Here is a 26849-nt window from a genome sequence, read left to right on the forward strand (position 1 = left end):
ACAGAGTTTCAATCAGCCCTTTAATTTTATTAAAATTTTAAATACCTTTTAAAATGTTTATAAATAAATTAAAATATATGGCAAATGAAGTAGAAATCTTTTTAATATCTTCTTGGAAAGTAACTCAGTATATAATCTAGAACTATACCAGTATTGATTTTATAATCTGACTAGAAAAACAAACACATCACAGACAACAACAGATGAACAAGCCAGGGCACCAGGCTGCAACTTACCTGCAGCTCCTGGTTAGCAAAAAGGAAAACACATATAATTAGAAAGAACGAGGACAAACACTGAAAGATACTCTAGAACCAGGGAAAAATGTTTTATTACATAAGATTTGCCAACAGTAAAAGACTGATTCAAGCTCTGAAAAAAAGCTTTAGTCAAAAAGCTAGTATTTAATGTCTCTTTCTAATGAGAGATTGATTAAAAAAATAAACAAACTGATGACAAAACACTAAAACCAGCATGCTCATGATACATTTTCTCTAGCGTAACATGTAAAGCAACTGTTTCAACAACATTGATGGAATTCTTTCACTAACACACATGAATCTATACTGACCACATCCAACTGACAAAGCACCACCAACATTAATTATATACACGGTGTAGAAAGGAGGATGTTGTCATTAACTGTTTTACCAGCTACTTTGTGTCAGTTTTATAAAGTGCACCTGGACACCAATAGCTGGATCCATTTTCTTGGCACATTTTAAAGCTAAGGTATCTGGGTTTCAAATAACCACCATGCTAAGTGAAATCCATAACTTGAAGACATAGCTCTTTTAATTCTCAAGTACAATAATGATCTTTGATTTTCTCACACATTTTGTCAACCTTCAACAATTCATCTAAGTAATATGGAAAACCCAGTGAAGTTCACCAGTCTACAGACAGTTACTAAAACACCACATCTAGCCCCAAATGTGGCTCCAAAACTGCCCCAACAAAGTATCTTGTGGTGACTCAGGAGATCACTATGATGCATTAAATATGTAAAGCAAACTAAATATTTTGTAGTCTCTTTCTCTCTTAGTGATTTCTTTTGCTCAAAAAAAAAAGATGAAAAGTTATGGCAAAGCAAAAGAATTCCAACTACAACAAAGTACTACTACTGCAGGCTGAACCACTTAAGTTTAACCTGAATATTACTCAGATTTTAATGGAAAAGCCCCAGTTCATACTGTTGACATTTAATTATTAGCAATAAAGAATATTCTATATTTTTGGTGCAAAACTAGGCAGAGCTCTTATATCAAGTGCACAATTTATATGGAAGACCTACATATGTACAATCTGTGCTTTTACATTTTTTCCAAGTATAGTACTACATGTTTCATTCAGGTAAGTAATAAGAAAGAAACAGTTTTTTCTTAATTATGATCTGCTATTAAAATAACACAGAAAATGAAGTTAAAGGTTAACTTGGTTTGGCAAGTTTCCAGCTTTTGGCATCCTACCTGCAAAGTTCTATCTAGTATTTAAATAATGTTTTACTACTACTGAGCATCAATTTTGAACTGCTTTGACTACTTGTATTAAATACAGAAAATTGTGTCTGTGTAGTGTGTGGTTACATCTATGCAATAGACCATAATGAGCCTGTACTTTCCCTAGAAGGTACAAATATTAGCTGCAGTGAGGCAATACACAGGAAGCAGGAGGAAAGTGAGATAAAACCAAAGTATTAGGGGAAAAAAACCCCAGGATTTTGTAAAAAGGGCTAGATAAATCAGGAGAAGAAAAGACAGGCAGATATTCTTAGTAGCTTGTGGACTCATGACCAGCAAGGGTCTCCATTCTAATTCAATATTTTGCATAGACTAATGAAACCACTGCGAGAAACTACAAAGCATTTGACTTTTTTAAGCTTCAGCAAATTCTTGTCTGAAGCAAGTAACAATTGTTAGCAGAATCCTTACTATTGCTCAATACTTGAGAATTAATTTTGTTTTACTTCCCCCCTCTCTTTGACAGGAGGAGAAATGGAGGAAATGTAAGAACTGCAATAAACCAGATATAATGTAAAAGTCAGTGCAAGCAATTATAGAGAGCAAGTCAGTCATATATGATAAGATAGTGTATCATACAGTTTGTCACTTTGAAAGCCTTGTCATGTTTTCAAAATCCAGAAACATATCAGAAACAAAAATTATGCCATTTTCTTAACATATTGTTCCATAATTAAGTTTTCTACTGTATGATACCCAGGTGTTCATGCTGTAATTGGCTTTTACTGTCATATCTCTGCACTTTCTTTCACTTAACTCCCCCCAAAAAATCTCATCTCTTCCCCCAGAAACCATCCAACAATTTGCAACAACTTAACACTGCAAAGTTTGTGACACAGGTTTCTTTATCTAGATAAGCTCAATGATGTCATAAATTCTTCTGAATTGGATGAGTTAGTAGAGCTACCAATTCCTTAGAATTGCACCAACACAACCTTATTTTTAAAATGTTCTCAAATGGAAATATACAGAAGAAACCCCAAGGTCTCACCTCTGCATCTTCCAATTCAACATCTAAAAAGTCAAAGTCTTTAAAAACTCCAAATTGTTGTTCACTGGTATTGTCTTCTACAGCCACTTCCTCCTCTTGAATCACTTCTTCTGTTGCTGAAATTAGACTAGTTTGTTGATCTCCAACGTCCAAGTCTTCATTAGAAGAAAACACAACCTGCACATAAGATAAAAAATAGAAATAAAACCTTCCAGTTTCTCTAACTCCTAAAGTCAGGTATCCTGCTTCCTGCCATTTAATGGCATTACAGGCAGCCAGCACGAGTACAACTATACTGATAATACCAGGGCAAAACATATAGCCCTCTCCCTAGAAGACTGACCTAAAGTCACTGAGACAGCAACATTAGTTTTGGTTGAATTTAAATAGTGTTTTGAAGCCTAGTTAATAAAGAACCATGCCCACTGGACTTCTTGAGGAGTAACAGTAATTCATTACTTATGATTCCATCTCTAATTTTTCAATTGGATTTGTGAACTGCTGAACCGAAACTAGAGTTTGTCAAAACCTGCTGTTCACAACTTCACCAATACTTAAAAATGCAATAGCATTCCACTGCTCGAGTTTAAAAACCAAAACAAATCACCATCACCACTTACTGAAGGATTCTTGGGAAGACCAGATTCTGGACCACACAGAGAAAGTACATTCATTAGCTTCTCCCTAGTCCTTCTCTGAAAAATATACCAAAGGCAATCACATAAGCATGACATTTGCATTTTTACCTAGTCATAGTGCATGCTGACATCCTCTAAAAAGAATCTTAAAATTTTTTTCTTTTTGCCAGTATTAGCTTTTAGTTTATGCTGTATTCATTTACTGGTTTATTAAGACACAATACACTTCAGTAGGTTTTTTTAATACATTCATAAACACTGTCTCCAATATATGTATAAAGTGTTTGAGACACAATGTACCTGAGATAGCTGTGGTCTCTTCCAGCTGACAGGAACTAGTGCATTTGAATTGGAGCCTGAAGAAGTTGAAGAAGTGCTCCGGGTGACAGCAATGACTTTTGGCTTCCCGTTTCTACCAGCTGCACTGTGTTGATCACCATACTTATTCCCAATAATTGGTGTCTAGCAAAGGCAACAAACACTTTCTTAAAGTTCAAATCTATATTAGCAAAGAATACATACTTGATTTTAGAATTTAGCATTATATAAAATGTAGGAGGGCTTGTCCTGTTTGTAAGCATTCTGTAAAGCCCATGTCTAATCCACTGAACCTCAGTACACTGGGGAATACAAAGCTGAATATTTGTACCCTACGCAGCAAGCTGCCATTCTGCCCACTTGTGTATTTTTGAATTATGCACATTTTATGCTGAGGATCAAACTGTATTTTTAAGCACACTTTAAAAACAACTGTGTTCCAAGTTTAAAATATGCAAAGCTTCTCTATAGCTTCATTCCCTGCCATTAACAATTGTTTTCACAGACCAGCAACATCACAAACACATGCACACTTCTGAAAAACCAAAGATCAAATTCAGCTCTTTCAACAGCAAATGCTATCCAGTGAACTCTGTGGGAATTCATCTTGTCTCTCGGTTTTCTTGTATTTCAGTTATCTGCATGCACTGAAACTTCCAGTAGTGAATTTACTTACCAATTCCAGTAATGCTCCTAAGACATCTGTATCTCCAATCATTATCTGGGGTTAGTTTCAATTTCAATCAGAAGCTCTTACTTCTGATCACTTCTAAAGTTTCTACGATTTTCACAACTCTATATTACACTGCAGTCACTTGGCCACTCCCCTTTTCAGACACAGAATAAGTATCAGCTGTATTATTCTCAGTTCTACTGAACCCTTATAAGGGGTGATGTTTTTAACCACAGGAGGTTTTTCTCCAGTTGTGTCCCTCTCACATTGAGTTTCCTGTATTTTGTATCCTACTCTCTTCTATATTTCCTCCCCCTTCCAAAGTCATGCCAAAACTGTACTGGGTTTTAATCCTCTCAGTCCTTGAATGCACAACCCTTCATTTGTTGAAAGCCTGCAATGTTCAGCTGCAAGTAGCAGCCATCTGCATTATTTTGCTCTCTGACATAGCTGAAATACCCTTGAGAATAATCTTATTGACTTCTAGTAATTAACTCTCCAGACATTCAAAAGGGAGAAAAGGCAAAAACGCAACATAAAAGAATTCAAAGTTCATCTTCCAGTATGACTCTAATTACGAGTATGAAAAATTTCAACCTCTGCCACTCTTACAACATGTAAACATAGAAGGCTAACAGAAAATAACACCTGAGTTTGCAACAGCAAGTCATTACTGTGTTGTTATTTAAATGTAATAATTACCTCTGATATATCAAAATGAAAATCTAAGGTCTTCCCAGGTAGCTCCTTCGAGACATTATTAAAAATTTTCGTGAAAGAGATTTCAGGAGAACCTATGTCGCCTCCATAAGACTTCGGAATATCATTAGGCACAACAAGGCTTGCAGATCGAGACACTACCAGCTTCAAAATATTAAGGGCTTCCTTCCAATATGGACTCTAAAGAGAACATACACAAATCACAAAACAATCACTTCAACCAAGACAGCAACTTTCATGTACAGTAGGATTTTGCAAGAATCCTCAAATCAAAACCTGTGATCCTTTACACGTGGCTAAAGGTACTAGCACAGGTGGGAAGCTTCAGACCTTGAAGTGCCAGGAAAGCAGTGGCAAGGTACCAGGCCATCCCATGTGGGTGGTCAGGGCCAGCCAGGCAGGCTCATTAGCTCCAGGTCACGATGCCAGCCTCTGTCCCATGTCCCTCAGTCCCTGTAGTTACACTGGTTTTTACCACTGCCTGAAGTATCTGCATTTCATGCCCCAGGAGATAAAAATGATAGTATTTAAAAACTTCCACTTCTTGGTATCTTTAATTATTTTACCTTATGGATAGAGTGAACTGATTTTGAAACAAACAAAACTATTTTGTGCTTGAAATCATGAGGAAATATAAAAGATCTTAAAAAAGTGAAAACATTCACAAATCAAAAGTGAAAACATTTACTCCATCAAACCAATGGAGTGCTTAAAACAAGCCAGGGAAAAAATATGAGAATATGAGAGGCGGAGCCTGAGTTAAGGTAACTTCTCTGGAATATTTTTTAGTACCATTCTTTTGAAAGCTTACATCTTCTAATTAAGATTACATTCCATGGTAGTGGGGGCTTGCACAGAAAGCTCAGATAAAGGTCAGAGGTAAAGCAAGCAGTTGCCAGGCCATAAAAACTATAGTTAATGCTAATCATTCCATTTTGCCTAATGTACTCTGACAGGAGCACAATATCTAAAGCACATATCCATCAGTAACAAAACATCCAGGGACCACTACTCTTCCTGGTTAATTATGATTAAACCATTTGACTGAAATACATTTGGCAATAATGGAATTCAGAGAAAAAAGAAAAGGAGAGGATAAAAAAAGAGAATGTTGTGCACTGAAATGGTTTTATGCTCCAGGCATTTTTATAAAATCTTTCAGCAAGATGCTAGACTTTCTTCTGTGAAACAGATTTTCAGTGAATTTGTGTTCCATGTACAAAGGCTCAAATTACCTTGGGCAAAACACTATGGTTCATCTTTTGGGGACTTTATCTAACAAAAAATGAACTCAATTTTGTTAAGGTGCACCTTAACGTTCCTCGCAGATGTATTACTGAAAGTGGTTTAAATATGCATTTAACCATAAAACTTTCTTTTTAAAACAGATACACATAAATAAAACATTTTTGCAGCTTAGCAGTAAACATTTCCTTATATTTTAGTAGTTGAAGGATCATCTCCTTTAAGTGCATATGAGGAGTAGCCTGTATCTGTGAACAGATGTACATTCAACTAGATAACTTGTCCCACATGATGCAAATCACACTGGACAATACAAGCATCTAGTGAATAAACTACATAGGAAAAAAACCCCTATGGAATCCTACTTCAAACAACTATTTTTATATCTGAAATAAATTCTGCCCAAAATTCAAGCGTAATTTTGATACCACTTTGATAATAAGCAGAAAAGCCTTTTACAGTTCTTCAGAGTACCTACCTGAACATATTTACCAATAACTTTTATGATTTCCAAATTAAATTGCTTCACTGGTGCTGTGGATAGGTCAATATGACTCAGAAGACTGTAAATGATCTGCAGCAAGGACTGTTGCATACTGGATAACCCTTTCTCTAACAGCTAAAAAAAGTTTTATAAAACACAAAATTTAATTAGGGCTTTTAATGGTAACAAAAAATGAAAGCAAACATTAAAACTATAGCTAACTTTCACACACATTTATTTTCCCCTCCAAGAAACTGAAATGTACCACTTCCTGTTTTTCAAACCTTTGTTTTAGCATTAAAAACCAGTAATGCAATAGAACAATGGGTTTTGTCCTGATTAATTTTCCCACCGAATTTTGACATATTTGTTAGCACAGATCTAAAGCACCTAACAATAAAACACTTCTCACTTAATAGATGTGTTCATACAAATTCAAAACCTTAAAATTGTAGGAAAAACAATTGCAGCTACATCTTTAAGAAGGTTGGTTAACACAGTTTTATGAACAAAAGAAGTACATATAAAGTCATTCGTAAGAATGAACACATATTTTAAAAATATCTTCATCAGTTTGAAATTATACACTTCAAGGACAAGCTCTACAAGCTTTTCACACAAGGTACTTTTTAAAGGTAATAACAGCTTTCCTGTATGAACAGCTGGCAGAATTCTACAGTGATTTCAGTAATTTAAATTATCTTTTATATATTATGCAATACTTACAACTGAACTTTGCAATTATTTTTTTAGATTGTGATAGAGACATCTTTAAATGTGCACTTGGCTAAAAAAGGTCTCTTAAAATGTGCATTAAGCATATTTTGCAAAAGCCAAGACAGTGTATATTCATGTAGTACAGAACACAAATTACTACTACCAAACACTCCTATCACAAAAGGAGCTCTTTCATTAGATTAGAGGAATTATCAATGCAAGTTACATTTAAATTACTGCACTCCAAAATGGCAGTAGTCATTCCTTTTCCATCCTAGAACATTTTAGTATTATTTTCCCATTATGGAAGATGTACTTTATTCCCCCCAGTATTCAGAATCATAAAAAGTAAGGAAATGGCAAGAAATTGTCAACATGAGATACACATTTATTAAAAATTTACCTCTGCAAGGTAAGTTATGAGGTTAAATGTGGCATCTGAGAAAGAGTCATGCAAATATCTACACACTACATTAATCCAGTTAGAACAGTCTCTGGAGTAACTGTGTGTACTGTATAAACTCATCATATGAGCCAGATTGGCAAGAGTTGGTGACTTTTCCTCAGCACAAACCTGAAAAGCAAAAATATATTTAATCATATTAGAAATTATAATTTTTTTAATCCAAGCATTCACAAGTCATTATGCACTCTTTCCAGATTTCACTCCATTTTCTAATAACTGAAATAGAACTAATCACACAAGCATGACTAACAGTTTCTGTTAAATTTTGGTACTGTGGCATCCATGTTCCAAGTTTATCTATTAATCACACCAAACACACCTCAACTAGTATCCCTAGCTTTAGTAACACAAGTATTTCGGGGACATCAGTAATGTGTGGATTTGCATCAGGCATGTATTCCTTTGAGATAGCTTGTGCACAGCTTAGGGGTTCACATATGACAGTCTGGGCAGCCAGAGGCATCTCCTATTCCAGACAGCACTTTCTTATTCCCCTTTCCACACTCTTCCCTAGAAGGCAGATTGTCAGGCCAGCGCAACACCATCCTGGCTGGCGACTGCTGGTCTGCACCATGTACTGCTGTAACAGCCACTACAGTTCAGAAATATTTCAGGGTTAATCACTATGTACAAGTAACAGAAAGAACAGAAAACCTAGTCTTCTCCATCTACTAATCCGAAAGGTGAGGATCACTTCCTTCTCATAAGTAAATTAGGAAATAAATTAACGCTTAAAATGTGATTATGTTTACATTTTAAATGACAAATGGAAAAATCGGACAAGTGAGAAAAAGTAACTGATATCATCAATAAGAAAATTTTTTCTTGAAATCTAAATTTTATAGATAAGCTAAATGTGTTTTTTCATTGGCAAACAGAAACTCAGGGGTTGGTATGACGTCCAGCTATATAAATTAGGGTTGGATCACATCTTTAAAAAATAACATTTCATAGTTATTTGTATTACTATTAGAATCATGTAGAAGTATTACATGAACGGAGCCAAAAAATAAAAACCCAAAGCAGAAACAACACTGGTATAACCTCCTGGGTACTTTTCCAAGCATCATGTTACATACCTTTGCTATCCTGTCAGCTGTTTCTTTACAAAACTGTGTTGGGTTATCAAAATGTTGTATCAGATGAGGAAGCAGGCACAAGATGTTTAGGGGAAATCCTAAACACATACATAAACACAGTTATATGAGCCCTAAAGATTTTTAATATTACTTAATTTAATGTGGAGTTATGCGGTATTTAAAACCCTTAAAGCATGAAACATACATTCACATAAACATATAAACTATATATACACATATCTAAGTGTGTATCTATGAAGAACATATATGTAGATGTGTCTGTGTTAGGTACAAAAATAAACTCATCACCGGACCAATTAAGCAAAACTACCATGAAACTGGATAGTTTTAGGAACTAGACACATTGTTTCTAAAAACGTGTAAACAGTACTAATTGAGATAGCACAAGATCATGAAAAATAATACACTGCTCTTGAAACTCACTTGTAAGCAATAGCCAATACATAAAGTTTACGTGAAATCTTTCTTCTCAGACAATCATGGTCTGTAATGTATTCCCACTATCCAGCAGTGTTAATATCGACAACTGCAAAAAACATTTAACTGAAGTCTTTCTTTAAGGCAAATGCCTAATTACTACTGATTTTGATTCCACTTAATTTGATGAAAAAAAGTTTTTTTATTACATATTTGCAAAAGATACCTGCTAACTGAGAAGGATCCACCAAAGCATGCCGGGAGATTGTGATGAGTTTACTGAGGAGATGAACAGTCATTTCTTGGGTTGATGCTGAAGTAAAGCCTTTCAGAAAAAGCTGCTGAAGGCCTGGAAAGTTATTCCATTTCAGTTTATTCTGCACCTTTTCTATCTTTTCCCGACTCTCTGATTTATCCAGAGGCATGTGAATAAGAAGCTTGTTGAGTAGCTTGAGAGCCAAAAGGTATTCATACTCATAGTCTGACTCTAGCAACGAAGCTGCAATCCAAAATATAGTGGCCATCAAGTTGACAGGGTCAGTAGTGGGCTGCACATCATACATTCCTCCCTCTCTCAGGGAGGAAAGGCTTCTAGTCCTGGCCAAACTTCCACCATGATTTATCCTTCCATCCATTATATCCAGCGTGTTGCTCCGTCGCCGGTCGCCTCTCCGTTCACTGATTAAATTCAGTCTCAAGGAATTACTCCTTGTATTGCTGTAGTATCCCAAACAACTGCCACTACTAATGGGACTTGTGCTTAGATTTATCTGTCCAGTGCTTTTCCTATTAGCTGCATACTTGTTTCCCATTACAGAATCATGGTATGAGGTTCTAAAATAAAAATCAATATTACATATTATTCCATGCGAAATACTTTAATAACATACAGTTTAGTAAAAAGAAAGAAAGAAAAAACACGTTACACTAATCACATACACATGCAGTGAATATTCTGCTTCATCACCATAGGAGTATTATAATATATGTAAACACAAAACTTCTGTATCTATTATTAAAATATCCTTACAACATAAGGACAAGACTCTAGCATCCTGCTATCTCTTCTACCTAATCTATTTGTTACAATCCCAGAATACAAAAAAATCACAGCAAAATCAGAAAAATTAGCCTATAGCATGTAAAAGATTACCTGTAAGTGATGAACTAGCATCCCAACTTACTTATAGACACGATAAAAGTAGAGAAATGAATGAATTTGCTTATTACCATATATTTGTCTGAAGTATCTGACTTAGGAAAACCAACACCTTCCAGTTCTCATACTGAGAAATTGAATATATTCCAAGAAATTTCAACATTTTCAAAAACTTTGCAAGGAAGTCATACAAAGAATAGATGTCTGTACATTCAGGGATATTTTTCAGTTCGATAAAAAGCCACTGAGCTAATCACTCCCAACTGTGATGAGACACACAAATGGCTCAGACTGTTCAATTACACTTCTCATACATGGACAAAAAAATTGAGGCCTAAGACAGACCGGTATTTGCAGTGCCTGTATTTTTGAGAAGCTTCAGAAGAACTGACCACACATTTAAGAACTGAGCCATGAGGAGCACCTTGAATACCTATTCTGTAAAATTAAATTTGACCCAAGAGGGTGAATTGGAAAGGTAGCAAAGATCCTTTTCAGGAAATCTAGAAGTTTTGTTTGGGGCAGAATAATAAAAACATACAAGAGCAAGCAATTTCGCTATATGGATACAACTATTCTGCAAAGAAAACAAGAAAACATTTAATTACATTTTTAATACAGATTTTTAGTAATTCAAATGTATAAATAAGCATAATGTAGCTTGACTAATAAAAGAACTTACTGAGAAAGGGCAGAAAGCAGATCGTAATGCTTCATGGTTTCAGCCAATGTATCAATAGCAGACTCTAAAGTCAAAAGCAGCTCTATGACAAAACCCTGGGGAAAGCCACAAGCCATTATAAATTATGCAGTATGCACAAGGAATATCACAGAAAATCTACTGAGTAATAATATAAAAATAAAAAAAAAACCAGTATCAGTAACTAAATTGTTTCATGTTTCAATTAGAACACAATCCTGATGAGCCTCGAATTAGCAGTACAGCTCCAAGATAAGGAAAAACTTCCATTTATTTTTAAGTATTCACCAAATTCATTCTGGTTTGCATTATTTTTAAAGATGAACTGAAGGATGGAGTCATTTAGACACTCATTTTGCAGAATTAGAAGACCAGATCCACTCTTTGGATGTACAAGGACACTAAGTTGAATGATTGTTAACACTTTTTCAGGTGAAGTTCTTCCTTAAAGAAAACCTAAATTATTTTCTATATGGCTGATCTCAGTATTCTCCAATAATGAAAGAGAAGGTGTTTTCAGAAAAGAGATGATTAAACCCTCTGAAAATTCCTATTGCTGTAGAGGAGAATGTGCACAACTCATCATTTCCTCAGCCAATTAGGTGAAAATTCAGAAAGAATCACGATTAAAACTGTTTTGACATTTGAAATATTTAAACATAAAAAGCAACTGAATAAAATAATGCTTTCATATTTTGCTGTCATTAAATACTAGTAATGCAAGCATGCCCTTCACGCCGACTTAGCTTTCTAATAAAATGGAGGGAAAATTTCAAGTACCTGAGCTTCTTCTCCAGCATCGCCAACAGTTTCTACTAGTCTGGAGAGAACATCAGAAAGTGTAGATGGCGTGAGAGGCTGCTTCAGAGCCCTGAAAATCTGAAAGGACCTCCCAGCATAATGTCGAGAGGAGCATGAAAGCGCAGTTTGCAAAGCAACTTCACTGAGACGGCGTTCCAATTGATATCCTCCTGCAAAAGCAAATAAATACTCAAGCAATGCTGCTTTATAAAAAAACAAATCCACTTGAATTTACTGAAGAGTAAATTGCCAAAGTCATTCCTAACTTTAAAATACCCTCATATCCTCTATATTTCTCTCAAGCAGTAATATTTTCAAAAATCTTTACAGGAAAATAAACTTGTATACTTAACACTGAAAGACTTTCAGAGAATAAAGCATTTATGACTTGAATATTATGTGTTCACAACAAATTAATAAGATATTTTATCTCATTCCTAAAAGATTAGATTTAAATCTGTCATAACAGATACATGAACCTGAAATGTGCAACACATAAAAAAAATATATTTTTTAGAAGCAGTAAGCAATTACTTACAGTGATTTTATAGATAACCTGTATGTTTACATGCATTAAAAAAAATATTTATTTAGTTTGCAGACTTGGACATTCGATCATGCACTGACTTGTTTTCCAACATACCTGAGTTAGACTGTTTAAATATGGATACCACATGCTTTAAGAACACAGTTAACTGTTCAGCACTCTTTATACTAGGGTTCTTGGCCGAAACATCTTCATGATTCCACAGTGGGCCTCTTTTCCTAAAAATATAAAAAGAGAGTAAACAGAACATAAAACATAGCCTTTGTCATTAATAGTACTTAAATTAAATTTGAACTTTAAGGTTAACTGCAAGAGAATCTACTACCTGCCACGTAAAAGAAACCATCTAGAACTGCAGACATGAATAGGAAAGAAGTTTGACAACTGCCCAATATTACACAAATATACAAGTTGTTAAGACAAAATTCTCAGGAAGTGATGGAAAGTTAGAGCTGTATTACATAAAATCACTTACTGGTGATAAAACAGAAACAGAATTAGACAGTATGATGCTAAATAGTAAGGGGTTTGCCATTTTTCCACAAAATACATATGACAAAAATGAAAATTGATATCTTACCTTGAGGTAATAAATTCTATTAGAGTTTTCACTTTTTCATCCTGCTCTACTGAAATGTCAACCTCGTTGAGGATTGTGGTGTGCAGTTGAGAAATGGCAGCACTTGTATTTCCTAAACTGATGCTAGAAGAGGTAGAACTTGAACTAAGCCCTGAGTCTGTCATTGGGGAGGGCTGGTAATCAGGTATAAAATCATGAACACCTGCTGAAATAAAAACAAGGTAATTATGAGCTTTTAAGTTGACAGTTAATATTAAACATATCAAAAGAAAAAACAGCCCTCTAAAAAAATCACTGACTTAGCAAATGTAATGAGAATAATTTAAAGAGAATAAATTAACGGATGCAGTAATTTCAATGAAATCAACAAGTCTGCTATATGAGAAGTCTTCACTTGACTTACATGACTTTTAATAGGGAATTGCCTGTTTAAAACCACTGTATTATGTTTGATTTTGTACTAGTAATATGACAGCTCATCAGCTTCTGAGGCATCTCAACTCAATAAGTTTAAACAAATTATAGAAACTTACTTCCTAATAATGAGCAGATAATTTTTTTGTTAAGACCCATGCCTTGTGCTAGGCATGCATATCTCTAAACACCTTATCTTAATCACCAGCTGGAAATGTTTGATGCTGACCTTATTGTAGTTTCTATCAGACATTTTAGTTTTAGTAATAGCAAAATATCGTGTCACAACTAGACAGTTTTACCCAAAACTGCAAATATTATGAAGGAAATGGTTTGTATACATCACTGTACAGATGCACCAATGAAGTTCTGCCAAACCCATTCACATAAAGGAGTTCTTCCACTATACACTTTTTAATTCCTCATTGCTACAAAACCCAAATTCACAAATCAGATGAGTATTTTTGGTTAGTAATAAAACCACTTCAAATGTGAACAAGAGAATGAACAATTGTGTGGCAATATGCTGCCACCTACTGAAATAATATGAAATACTACATTTCAGAAAAAAAAAGAATTATTTAGATTTCTTTAGAAACTACAATAGGTTCTCATCATTAAAACATTCCCTTCATAAAGAGATACATAGAAAACATATAGTGTTCTGTATAATTACAACATTGTAATGTTAATGTGAACATTAGAAGGTAGTATGTCAAAAAAGTATTCTGGTAACCAATAAACAATGCAATTACAGCTGACAAAAATGAAAAAATTCAAGTTGCTATAAACAAGTAAGGAATGTACTTTCTTGTTTTTTAATTTCAAGGGCATCACAAAAACTGCTGTACTAAAGATCCAAAACACAGAGCTCCCCCTTTGGTTTCCACTACTATTTAATCATTCAACTGTGCTCCCTACTTTGATGACTGGGCACAAAGTGCTTATGTGACCTGTATTCATTTTGACTTCATTAAAATCCAAAGAAATATATTTTAATGCCAAGGGCTCAGGAAGATATTACAAATAAGAGAATTTTTAATAATGCCTGGAAGAAGAGATAACTTCCCATGTCATTTTAACAAGTAAGACATAATAAATCAAAAGCATACCTGTGAAAGTATAATCTAAATGGGTAGTTTGCTTGACAGTGAGCACCCTGGACTCATTGAACTCTCTGTTTCTGAGTAGGACAGAAGCAACAGACTGGACATTACTGCCAGATCCCATCACTATCAGTAGATGTAAAAGTAGTCGTTTACAATGCTCATAGACTTCAGGGTGACAGTGGTCAAAACCTAACACAAAAGGAAAATGGCAAGGTTTTATTATATTCAAAGGGCACACTGAATTACATTATTTAAAAAATTGCAGTATTCAAACTGGTCTGTTATACTTTACCAAATAATAGATATATAATTCACTAACCAATGTTTTTTCAGTGCTTCAATATAGAAACAAGAGCATACAGTTTAATGAACTGTATAGGGATCAGACCAAAAAATATATGATAATCCCATGCAGGGTTAAAGTACAGAGTGATTTTAAGTAAGAACTTAATCTGTGCTCTGTATGAAAATTATTACACATAGAAAGAAAAAAATTGAATTTTACTGTGCCTACAAGGAGAAAGAGGTAAAAGTAAATCCAACAGAAAGTGCCTTTAAACAACTCCAAAAAAATCTTTATTCATACTAATCACTTTGAAAGATATTTAATTGAATTCTTAAATGTACTGTAAATATCATCAAATTAATGAGATTTCAATCCAATGGCAAATATTAATTTAAATATCAAAAAGAACAGCTAAGAATTCCTAAGTTACTATACATATTTCTGTAAGAAGTTAGTTACCTAGAAAAATTGCATGAAGCAAAAGATACAAATATCCTCCCCATTCCACCTTTACACTGTGGTCAACTATCAAGTCCGTCAAAAGAATCACTGCTATGTTGCATCTAAAACAAACAAAAATAAATTAGTTAGAAGAATGTAACATGAACTTTATGAAGAGCTGCAAAGAGCTTCATATGCTTCTAGCCTGTATTCATTCTTAAGTCTATAAAGATTCACTAAGTTGTGTTATAAAAGATGAACACTCATAACTAAGATAGAAAAACCTCCATCCTCCAAATTAAAAGGTTGAGTAATCCTAAATTGCTAGACCTGTCAGTAAACTCACAGAAAACAAATGTACTATCTACTGTCTTTTAATCTGCTATCTTCAAATTACTCTATTTGTGCAACACAAATTAAAACACAATGAATTGCCATAAGCTTTGTCAAAATAGTTACCTGTGAAGTGACATGCCTGGAGGAGAAGTTTCAGGCAAATAATCCACCAACGGTGACCAGCAACCTCCAGAAGGTGGGAAAGGTAGAGGCTCTCCTTGATTGTGCTCCATCACCTTCAACCGCCAGTTTGAATAGAGAGGCATTGAATCACCTAACACAACAGAAAATTAAACCAGAAATATACATAAAATACAACATTCCGTATCATATAGTCTTCTAAAGAAATATTTTTAAATTCTTGAAAAGCTGAGATAGGGGACAGGGAAAGGTAAACCAGCTGTAAACAGTAGTAGTTGGACAGAGTTTAAAAAAAAAAAGTGGTTATTTCTTTTAGCATAAGGATGATTCTACAGAAGACACACCCATAGCAGAGTAAGATTTTGTTGAATAGGTTTGTAAAAAAAGATGAAAAAAAGGCAAAGTGATCTAATGTAATTTCCTTGAATTTCAAACCTCACGTCAGATAGGGAGTTAGTCAAGGCTGGCACCTTAGATGGTACTGAACTCACTTTTGAAGAGCATTCCACTATAGCCTAAGGAAGTGCTTCTCAAGAGCACCTCCGAATACGTCTTGCTAGTAAAAACCCACCACGCCAGACAGTAAAAACCTACATGTCAGATAACGCCAGCCTGATATATGGGGTAACTCAGAAATTGGCACTTCTACAACAGCATAGCCCAATCCCACTGCTTTACAAAAGTTACTGCTCAGAAAATCAGTAAATTTGTCAAGAAAACACAAAAAGACATTTAGTTTTTGATGAAGCAAGCTTCAAAATTGGAGGAAAACCAGCTATTTGGTATGACAGTATACTGTGTTACACATCCAAGATACTTTTCTGTTTTTAAAGGAAATGTTTTGGACTTCAGAACAATCAGTCAAGGACAGAAACAAGTAAGGAAACTGCCTCAACAGTTCAATGTTTCAGTGATTCTAGCAGCTGTCCTTTTGGAAGTATAGCTGCAGAAGTCTCACATGTTCACACGTGTATTAGCTCATTATCACCTTCTCCACCGGAAGTGACAAACTTCTTACTGATGGAAGATGTGAGCTATCTTCTGCTTCAGGATACTCAGTGTTGCTACCACAAATAGCAAACAAAAATGGAAATTACCACAGCTGTGATAACTGACCCACTGCCTATCTGAGCAATAGTAAACACCTGGCTGCCCAGAAGGTTACTGACCCAAGGTTTAGCAGATTCTGCATTAGGATGCCCAGCCTTTACAACAAACTCTGTAATGGACATAGGTTTCACCTTCTTGACAGAGGCACTAAGAACCACATATTCACTCTAACCTTCATAGCCTGCACAGAGTCAGTCACTAAGGAGTGCCTAAGGAGATCCTAATGGACGCTCGTTGCTTCAATAGAGCATGGAACATGCTGTGTTCCAGACTGACATCTAAAGCTTAAAACAGAAATTTACATCCTGTTGTTCAGGAGCACAAGAAAAGTAAGGAAACTGTAACATGCTCAAACAACTTAACTCACAGCAAAATCAATTGTCAACAAAAATTGAATCAAAGCTAAGAAGACAGCCTGTGGGAGTACTCTAATGATCTGGATCAGAGTGAAATATATCTGATTATCCCCAGGGTTAGAGTACAAAGTCATTTTAATTACTAACAACCTCTTAGCTGAAACAAGAGTTTCAGTCAAACAAGTACTCTGGCCAAGTACACAGAACCCACTAATGTAATGCATCATTTACTGTCTGACCATTGTCCTCATTTTTGCCTGATGACCTGATCTGTTTAGCTTTTCCTAGCATTGTCATGATGATTTTGTATCTTAGGCATTGGTACAAAAGTAGCCACAGTTAACAAGCCTCTGTTAAAAAAATATCTCCATAAATATAACGGAGACATTTTTACCTCTATCCTTACCACTGCGTCTCAGAAAAAAACAAAACAGAAATCACATAAAATAACCAAAAACACATTTTCAAAACAAGCTTGAAAATTAGACCTACATAATGAGACCCTTTTCCCTTGCCATATTTTCTTTTGCTATGCCTTCTAAGGAAGTTTTGTACCCATTTTTTTTTAAACAGGCCAAGGAATGCTATAATTTTAAGGAACAATTACTTCTACTTTTCTTCTTTTTTTTTAAACTTCTTTTCCATCACCTTTTTTTAAATCTCATCTTCCTCCTGCTTATCTCTCTCTGTTTCGTCTGCCTAACTGTCAAGGGAAATAAAGTAAAATAATTTAATTTGGGAAGATGTTCACGACTCATTCCAGAGGACAAGCGAAGGAAGAAAGCATATTAACTTCCTTGTAAACTTTATCCTAATCAAATACATGCCAGACTTCAATAGTAGTACTAGGATGGAGGGAGGCAAAAACTCTTTTTAAACAGGTTTATGCAAAAAAACACTGATAATGCCCATTTCCTTATGTTCCACAACCTACAGCAGAAGTATTAACTTGAAAAAATTTGGTTTTCTATTCATAGAAGTATTTTAAAATAAAAAATGTTACTTTTTTCCTCTTCATATGATCCTCCAGAACTGCTGCTGTAGCGAGATTCTAGTCTGTGGTGCTGGCGGTTTAAGTTACTGTTCAACCCGCTGTAGATGTCTAGATGCCCGTAACTGTAGGTACAAAAAAAGCAGCACTAGTAACTGATATTCTGTGACAAACATCAGTCAGGGTATCTCAGTAAAACTGTATTTCACCAAAAACGTTACGCAAAAAACAATTCATCTTACAAGGACAATCAACATGACGTCAAAGGATCTCAGATGTATAAGACACATCTCCTCTAGTAACATTAGCTAAGGGGATTCAGAGAGATTATCCAATATATAAATTATATTTCTGTTCATATTCCTCTGTAGAGGAAACTGAATAAATTATGGGACCAGGCATTTTATTGCTACAGCTATATTGTTGTTGATGGCTAAATTAGCTACTCTTACACTGGACTGTGTAAGAGCATGTTTCCTCTACAGTTTTTTGAGTTCAAACTACATTTGAGACTGCTACTGTTAATCCCAAACAGTATTCCAGTTTTGCTGATTAAAACTGGCCTGTAATTCCTACAACGTAAGCATACCTGGAGCCACTGAGATGCAAGTATAGTACCTACCAGGAATTCCTGTAATTCAACTAATAACTGCTCTTTGAGGAGACACTTACTTCTCTTCGATACTGTCTTTTATGTGTTTACTATCAGAGTTGCCATCTGTGGGAGCTACCATCGTATTGCTACTAGAAGTGGTACCTGTGAATTATATTCAAAGAAAAAAGTTGGTCAATAAAAAGAAAAGTAGTCTTAAGCATTACATGACGACTCTTATTTACTTGTCCTTGCCAAAAGCCTTAATCAGGTTTACTCCACAGTGACTGGCACAAATACAAACTGAGCTATACAAATTACTTTCATATGTAGTAAAAGATCGTGAGCTGCTACCATAATTTCACTAACTGGAAAAACTAAAAATAATCCATTCCAGGAATCTCTGAGTCTTCAATTTAAATTAAGTAGAAAGGTCAGTTTTTGAAACAGAACCTAGAGACCTATTTCTTCCTTCCCTGTATGCCACACCTCATCATAATCTGTAAAATGTAGCTGGACTTTGAGTATGCACTTAAGTCAAACCACAAACAGATTAAGGATTAAAACCTAATAGCCTACAGTAAAGCTTTTATCAATTTCCTTTTAAGAGAAATTTATAAGCATCACACTGAATTGATGACCACAATTGGAAACAATTTCGTGCCCCCTTCACAGCCTTCGCTATTCGAAGTTGCATTAAGTGCAAGAGCCATGGAATTTTTATCATATTTTTAAACACTTTCAAGAACAAGTGCCAACGCATTCACTTTGTCATCCAGAAAATCCCCATGTGATGGGTCCATGCTGCTTCATAATATTGACAGTTTGCAGCACAAAAGTTAAGTCCTTGCTTAGATACCCTCCCCACACCAACGTCTTTTGTGGCTCACTTTGAAAGACGCTGCACCAAAACAAGACAGCTTTTCCCTAGATTTCTCAGTGTGTTCTGGGATTGAAGCATGAGGTAGACACTTTTGGTATTCTCAGTGGGTTTGGGTTCTTTTGATGACTGATCTATTTCTAATTGTTAATTATTTCTAAATAAATTCTCCTAAGTAAGTGTACTTAAATCCTCTTGAAACAATTTAAGATTGTGCAGCTTGTATCTATAACAGAACTTGAAATTTAACAACTGAGATGGACTTAAAATTATATACATTTTCCCAGTTGTTTGACTGAATAGACATAAAAGTCATACAGTGAGGGTAAACAGTGCAAGGCCTGAACACAGACAAGTCTGATACATATACTAAGACAAACTTGTTCTATATGAACCTATCAGACACTCTTTAATAAGAACTCAGATCGTGTAAAAACGAATTTTTTACTTTATTTTTAGAAGCAGAATGTTGCACTCCTGTTGAATATTTACAGATGAACTCCAATAGTATAACTGATTGATAGCAGCATGTTTATAACTGACAATAATACTAGTTTAAGTTAGTTAAGTTAGTAAATTCTTACCTGAAGTGACAGAGGGGATTTTGTAACTGGATGTAATGCGGTAATATGGTGGATTATCCATATGGGTGACTCCTGAACTGACAGGATCTGTAAGCTGAAGTTCACTCACCAGCTCTTCTAGTAGTTGCATTGTTTTATCTCTACCCAAATAAACAATAACTTTCTTTACCTGCCATAAAAAAAGTTACAAATATACAAAAGACTTGAATATCACAACTTGTTAAAATTAGTATCTACTTGCACTGCAAGTGAGGATACATGAAACTTACTCTAATTCTAAAAGCAAACAAAATTGCTTTCTCAGCTGTCAAGAGCAGCAAGCATCGGAAACATATCACAAGAGTAAGAAAGTAAGTCTGAAAATAAAAGTCTGAAAGTAAGTCTTCTGGAAATTATTTAAAAAGCAAAAGATTTTCTTAGAAAGGTTTCAGCAACATTTGAGATCAACGCTGGCACGAATGTATTCCGGTATAATTTCTTTTCAATACTTCACAGTTCTGTTCTACACTATTTCTTTCCCTGCAGTCATCATATTTTTCCTCATGCTATCCTGAAGTGCTCTCACATACATTTTGACAAAAAATAAAATTGGTTTTGAGGGGGCTTGGGATGGTTGGTGGATTGTTTTGGTATAATACTTGGTTATATGAGAATGACACCCCACATAGTTTAACAGGTGCTTTATTTTACTATATTATCTGTCTGCTTTTTAGGAATATCCTAAATTACAGCACAGGAAAGACCATTTAATTCTTCAAATGCTCGAGACCTTTATATAGTCTTATAAGAATAAACACCCAACTTAATATTTTATTAAGCATACAGCAATTAAGGATTCTCCAGTACATCTCGGTTCCGCAAAATAATCCCGGTCATTGTTAAGCAGCAGTAGATGGCTGCTAGTCAGCAATTACTCTAGACATCAGTAAGTTCATATTTTTTCTTCTGACATTTTCTTGAGTTATTTACTGCTCAATGATTTATTTCCATTCTTTTATGAGAACTCAAAATGAATGGCAAGCAAGTGATGCAGGAATGTTTGACTCGAAGATTGTTTTGTCACCTTGTTCAATCCATACATGCAAAGATTTTGGGCTGCAAACATTATTTGCAGATTTCCTGATGAAAACAACTGCCAATCTATGAAGAACTTAAGCTGCCCTTAGGAAGAACTTAATAAAATTATAGGTCCTGATTTATTATTAGCAAAATCAATAATAATTTTCTAATGAAAATGCTGAGTTTAACTAAAATTGATACTGTAATTTTGACACAGATGTCCAAAAGTAACTCAAATGAAAGAGTTGAATTTGATTTGTTCATAGTACTTAGTGGTCATAAAATATGGGGTTGGAGATTTTGATACTAGAAATCCTACCTCAGACTTGTTTGGTGATCTTTGCTTCTAGACACACTCCTAATTTTTAAAACATCAATAAGCACCAAGGAGAGACATATCACATACTCACATAAGGCAAAAGGCTGGGTTCACTGTTCACTCCACAGATACTGATCAAGAAGTGTAAAATTATTTTCAGATTCTTTGGCCAGCTGTCTGCTAAAGTAGTCCAGACATTTTCTATCTCTGACCAAGCCACTTCATCACCATACTAGAAAACAAAATAGAGAGATCTTCTGAAAACTCCATCAGAAAACACTGTACTTGAACGTGATCTGTACTGACCAAGTGGGACATGTTCTAGAAAAAGGAGACACAAATCCTGTAGGAAACTGTTGCCTTTTTAACATTTCAGAGTGATGCTTTCACCTATATTCATGTTTATAAACACATTCTAGAAATAACTATTTTCTTTTATAGATATAAATGTATATATATACCTAAAGATATATGCTCATACTATATTATTTTATTGATATATAATACATCAGACTGCAAGACCTGGGCCTGTTTAGTCTAGAGAAGAGAAGACTGAGAGGAGATCTCATTAACGCATATAAATATTTCAAAGGCGGGTGCCAAGAGGTGTCAAGACAGACACTTTTCGGTGGTGCCCAGAGACTCTTTCTGGTGGTGCTCCTCATCCCAGGATGAGGAGCAATGGCCATAAACTAAAACATGAGAAGTTACACCTCAGCACGAGGAGGAACTTTGCATTGATGATGGCAGAGCACTGGAACGGGCTGCCTAGGGAGGTCTTGGAGTCTTCCTCTCTAGAAACATTCCAAACCCACCTGGACACGTTCCTGTGTAACCTGTTCTTAGATGACCCTGCCTCGGCAAGGGGGTTGGATTAGATAATCTCTAGAGCTCCCTTCCAACTCTTAACAATTTTATCATTCTGGGAAATTTAGTAGAGACCCATTCTCTCAGATGCTGACGACTTTGAATAAAACTCCACAGACCACAGACTGACAAGAGTTTTTAATTTATAGCTCAAAACATGATCTCTCATCAGCAGGATTCATATATAACATAATATGATGAGAATTGGCAGAAGCATTGCATGTGTCCAATATTAACTTCTCTGTTGGAAACAGCTATGACAGGAAGAAGGAGAGTCAATTAGCCCCTGGTAATAAGATCGGTTCCAAAACTTCACTTTGAGATCAAAGGTATACAGGCAACTTGGTATTCTCTATCCAGCTAGACATCTATACTGCAAAATACTAATTATATACAGTTACTATATATAACAATTTTGGGTTAAAGAAAAGATACAAGGACTCCCTAAAACAACATCTCAGCCTTGGCCATATTGATCAACATAACTGGTCTACTCTGGCCTCCAGTCAGGAGGCCTGGAGACACACCATCTATAATGCTGCTGATGCTTTTGAGAAAGCACGCAGGATCACTCTTGAGGAGAAAAGACAACACAGAAAGATTCGTGCCCTGCAGAATATACCACCTAAGGAGTCTTTCTGCTGTGCCTTTTGCAACCGGACATGCCTGTCTCGTATTGGCCTTTTTAGCCACCAATGCGCTTGCAACAAACGTGGGTAGAGCCCTTCTCAAATCTTTGTTTGCGAAGCCTAGCCATGATGATAACAATTACTATAACATTTATATTACATATTTCTCAGAATACCTCAAAACTAAATGGTATTGTTTGGGTATACATAAGCAACTCAACATATCTGAACAATAATTCTTGAAAGTTTGGTGACAAAGTATCTCTGAACAGTATTTTCTTATATCCTAAACAGAACAATCCACTGGAAGAAGATGAAGAACTTAAGTAATTATTCTTACCTTTGCAGTCATGTACATCAGATTATTCAGAACCATAGCTGTAGCCTGTGGCGATCCCCAGCCTTCTCCTCGTAGCCATCGTCTACTGTTCACCATCATTTCTCTGTCTTTCAAACAATCTTCTTCATCTTCATCTTGCCGACGAATGGTTGGCAAAGGTTTCAAGTCTACCAACTCAATATTGTTCATCCATGGCAGCAGATAATGCAGCATCACCTGTCTCCCAGCTGGGTGAGCTGTTTGGATTCTCTGACTTACTTCTGCCATTCAAAAATTAGGTACACACATGAATTGCAAATCAATAATGAGAACTGGTTTGCTAATAACAACCATCATGAGCCCAGCATACCACACTGATACAAGGTAATGGTGATACTGATGCCATTTTTCGGTGAGATGACCAGTGCCATTTCATAATGATAAAGTCTGAAGTCTTCAGCAGAGCTAACTGAAGACACTGCTAACAAACAACACTACATTGAAGAAACCACATTACTATGCACATATATATGAATTCCTGTAACTGGAGAAGGGAACTGAAAATCTACAGTACAAAAAACATACTAACTTCGGTAAAAAAGCACTTAAATTTGTTTCTTCATCATCGCAGTCCTAGTAGTGGGTTCTTTAATCAATGTAATAGGTTATTATTCTGCAATTCTTAAAAATGCTACAGAATGATGTATTTAAGCAATCTACAGTAAACAAGAACACAGTACAGAGAACAATGAAAGAATGATTTTAAAAAAACACTTGCAAATTATTTCTCTAATGTGAGTTTTCATGGTTATTAGAAAGTAATTAGGAAAAATATTTTTGATTCATGTTGTTTCCCCTTGAATATATTTAAAACACAAGTGAACAATAACTGTAACTCAGTAAGTTCTACTGTTCCATTAGCTATGATGATATTGTTGTCCTGATTTCAGTGAATTACATATAAATTAATTACTGAATAATAAGAATGACAAATTTTGTACAATGCTTTTGACTTGACTTTAAAATCGTACCTGAGAAGATAGCAAGCGTCAGTTCAGGATAAGTCCTTGCTAATTCTTCTGACAGCTGATAATATGACATAGAATACAAATGTGGTAAAGGAGAAGGCTGACCCAAAACCCCATCCGTCCGCTGAACTTCCAGTTTGTGAGCGTAACGGAACATCTTTGGTTCCAAGATCTACAACAATAATGTTCAGAATTTGAAGCTAAGTATAGAGCTACTATGAACACCTTTATATAAAAATCACTTCTTGAAGTATCTACTCTCATTTAATGCTTCTTATCCATGAGGATCTCTGTACATCTAAAGTATCTGCTAAAATTGGTAATTTCATAGAAGACTAGTAAGATATACTCCACTTGATGAGTTTCCAGCAATAAAGTTCCAAAATATGCTTTCACAAAATACCATATTAAATATAAATTTATCTATGACAAAATGTGAAATACTATTTAACACCTGTATTTCCAAACAATACCAATTTTTGCTCATCTATGAGACATGGACAGGAACAACATAATCTTTGATGTGGCAGAGGTGCAGCAGGAGGCTAAAGGACTCTGACACTTGAAAAATCAATTTGGGCTCATCTTAAGCAGTGGTGTCAACTTGAGAAGAAAGATGGGGCTGACATATCAACAGGGGTGTGACTTCAGTGGGGTCTTCAATGCTGAATTTAGCTGACAAGTAAAACCTCTGAAAAAAACCCCAAGACTTACAGTCTGAGCCACAAGCAACACAGATTTATTTAAACACTAATGCTGCCTGTAAGATTAAGCTTACCCCTAAATGACCTCAGAAAGAAATATACAAAAGTAAATTACATGGCTAAGATTTCACTGTCATCTCTCCACACAAACAGCTGAAAAAATGTTTGGTTCTAATGTCAAAAACACAAAACTGACTGCTATCCCAGCAGACAGAGTGAAGGCTTGGGAAGCAATATGCTTCTCTCTGACGTGCTTTTGGACAAATGGAGCTATATATATATATATATATATCTGTTTCAGGGCCATATCAAGAGAGTCTTGATTTAGGTTTTGTTTCTTGAAAAAGAAGGTATTATGAAAATACAGGTCTTAAGCGCTTAGTTCATGGAAACAGATACACTTCCACTGAAGTCTATTTGTGCCAGGTAAGGATCTGGCCTAACTATGTACTGAAATAGAGAAGAAAAAAAAATACAGTGTATTTCATTACTGAAGAGAAGCAAACAATAACAAATTTTTTTTTAATGTACAGGACAATTCTTATTTAAAAAAAAATCAGAATTAGTTTACAAACCTGTAATAGTTGCATAGCAACTTCATAGATAGCCCTAGTAGAATCAGCTGCTTTAAACAGTATCAGATTCAGGAGGGTCACTGTATCACACTGGTAATCCCTAGGGATAAATTGCAAGTGTGAAAAAAGTAAAATTACATTTGGCTTTTTAAAATTTGAATTTAAGTTTAATTTACAAGGGATATAATATGGGATAACATTTTGAAAAGTTTCTCTAGTAACACATACACACAAACAGTGGTGATCTTTTCTCTCTAGGGCACAAAAAAGTGCAGTTCTATATGAAAGCACACTTTGAAAATAAAAGCTTTAAAGTTCTGAAAAATGCTGTAGTACCTGTTTTGGAACACGTTGGCTATGGCTTTAAAACAGCCAGCTGCTACACGCTTGGAACCTGTGTAGCACCGGTCTACAGCCCAGTACATGAGGTTACTCTGGTCAGGGTTGAGTTCCAAGAGCAGCATGACTGCCTCACAGCCTAGCTGGTGAACCTGTATTCCAAGAAAGTGTCAATACATATTTGAAAATGTAGAAAAAAAGACTAACTTACAAAACGGCATAAAGTAGGGAAATACATATTTAATAAAACCCAAACCTTTTGAAACATAAAATGTGTTCTATACAAAAACAATGACACCACAGCTTAAAGTAACAACAGATAATTCTATCAACACTGTTTAACGTTCAACTTGCACACAGTTATAAATTATTGACATAAATAACTAGAGAGCTCTCCTCACTTTTATTCCCCTCAGTTTCAAGGCTAGCTTGAGCTATTTACTATTTTCACATCTTACACTGAACACTGACCTGAAAGCATCAGATAGAGAAAAGCACTTAAACACATGTAGGAATTCCAGCTGGATACAAGGGACAGATCTACCTGGAGACTTGCATCTTCTCTTGAATCAAAGCAGCCCACTGGAGCTGTATTTTTATACAATCCTAGCATTATAGGGCAATGGACACCCTACCTTTTAAATTGAAAGCTTGCCTTACTGTTTAGATGAAAAGCTTGGTCTTCCTAACTCTG

At 35.3% G+C, this 26849-nt stretch overlaps 1 protein-coding gene across 11 annotated transcripts in view; it reads right to left on the reverse strand.

The window, feature by feature from the left end:
• Positions 1-26849, reverse strand: part of FRYL (FRY like transcription coactivator) — a 159854-nt gene that overhangs the window by 24060 nt on the left and 108945 nt on the right. For 8 of the 11 annotated variants that reach the window (XM_051789874.1, XM_051789872.1, XM_051789871.1 and 5 more), the window contains 23 exons: positions 26153-26307; positions 25817-25916; positions 24541-24709; positions 23531-23790; positions 21786-21926; positions 20317-20485; positions 18933-19017; positions 18273-18385; positions 15786-15936; positions 15345-15448; positions 14603-14788; positions 13077-13281; positions 12593-12714; positions 11929-12119; positions 11131-11225; positions 9516-10123; positions 8852-8949; positions 7710-7880; positions 6584-6724; positions 4843-5040; positions 3450-3611; positions 3132-3206; positions 2512-2688 (listed from right to left, as the gene is read on the reverse strand). In XM_051789874.1, coding sequence (XP_051645834.1) covers positions 2512-2688; positions 3132-3206; positions 3450-3611; positions 4843-5040; positions 6584-6724; positions 7710-7880; positions 8852-8949; positions 9516-10123; positions 11131-11225; positions 11929-12119; positions 12593-12714; positions 13077-13281; positions 14603-14788; positions 15345-15448; positions 15786-15936; positions 18273-18385; positions 18933-19017; positions 20317-20485; positions 21786-21926; positions 23531-23790; positions 24541-24709; positions 25817-25916; positions 26153-26307 — 3876 coding nt within the window. The remainder of the gene's footprint in view (positions 1-2511; positions 2689-3131; positions 3207-3449; positions 3612-4842; positions 5041-6583; positions 6725-7709; positions 7881-8851; positions 8950-9515; positions 10124-11130; positions 11226-11928; positions 12120-12592; positions 12715-13076; positions 13282-14602; positions 14789-15344; positions 15449-15785; positions 15937-18272; positions 18386-18932; positions 19018-20316; positions 20486-21785; positions 21927-23530; positions 23791-24540; positions 24710-25816; positions 25917-26152; positions 26308-26849) is intronic. The other 3 variants (XM_051789875.1, XM_051789876.1, XM_051789867.1) reach the window with 1 other exon arrangement.

This window comes from Manacus candei, unplaced genomic scaffold (genome assembly GCF_025592945.1).
Source record: "Manacus candei isolate 608988 ecotype Guabito, Panama unplaced genomic scaffold, ASM2559294v1 h1tg000028l, whole genome shotgun sequence".
Taxonomy (NCBI): Eukaryota; Metazoa; Chordata; class Aves; order Passeriformes; family Pipridae; genus Manacus; species Manacus candei.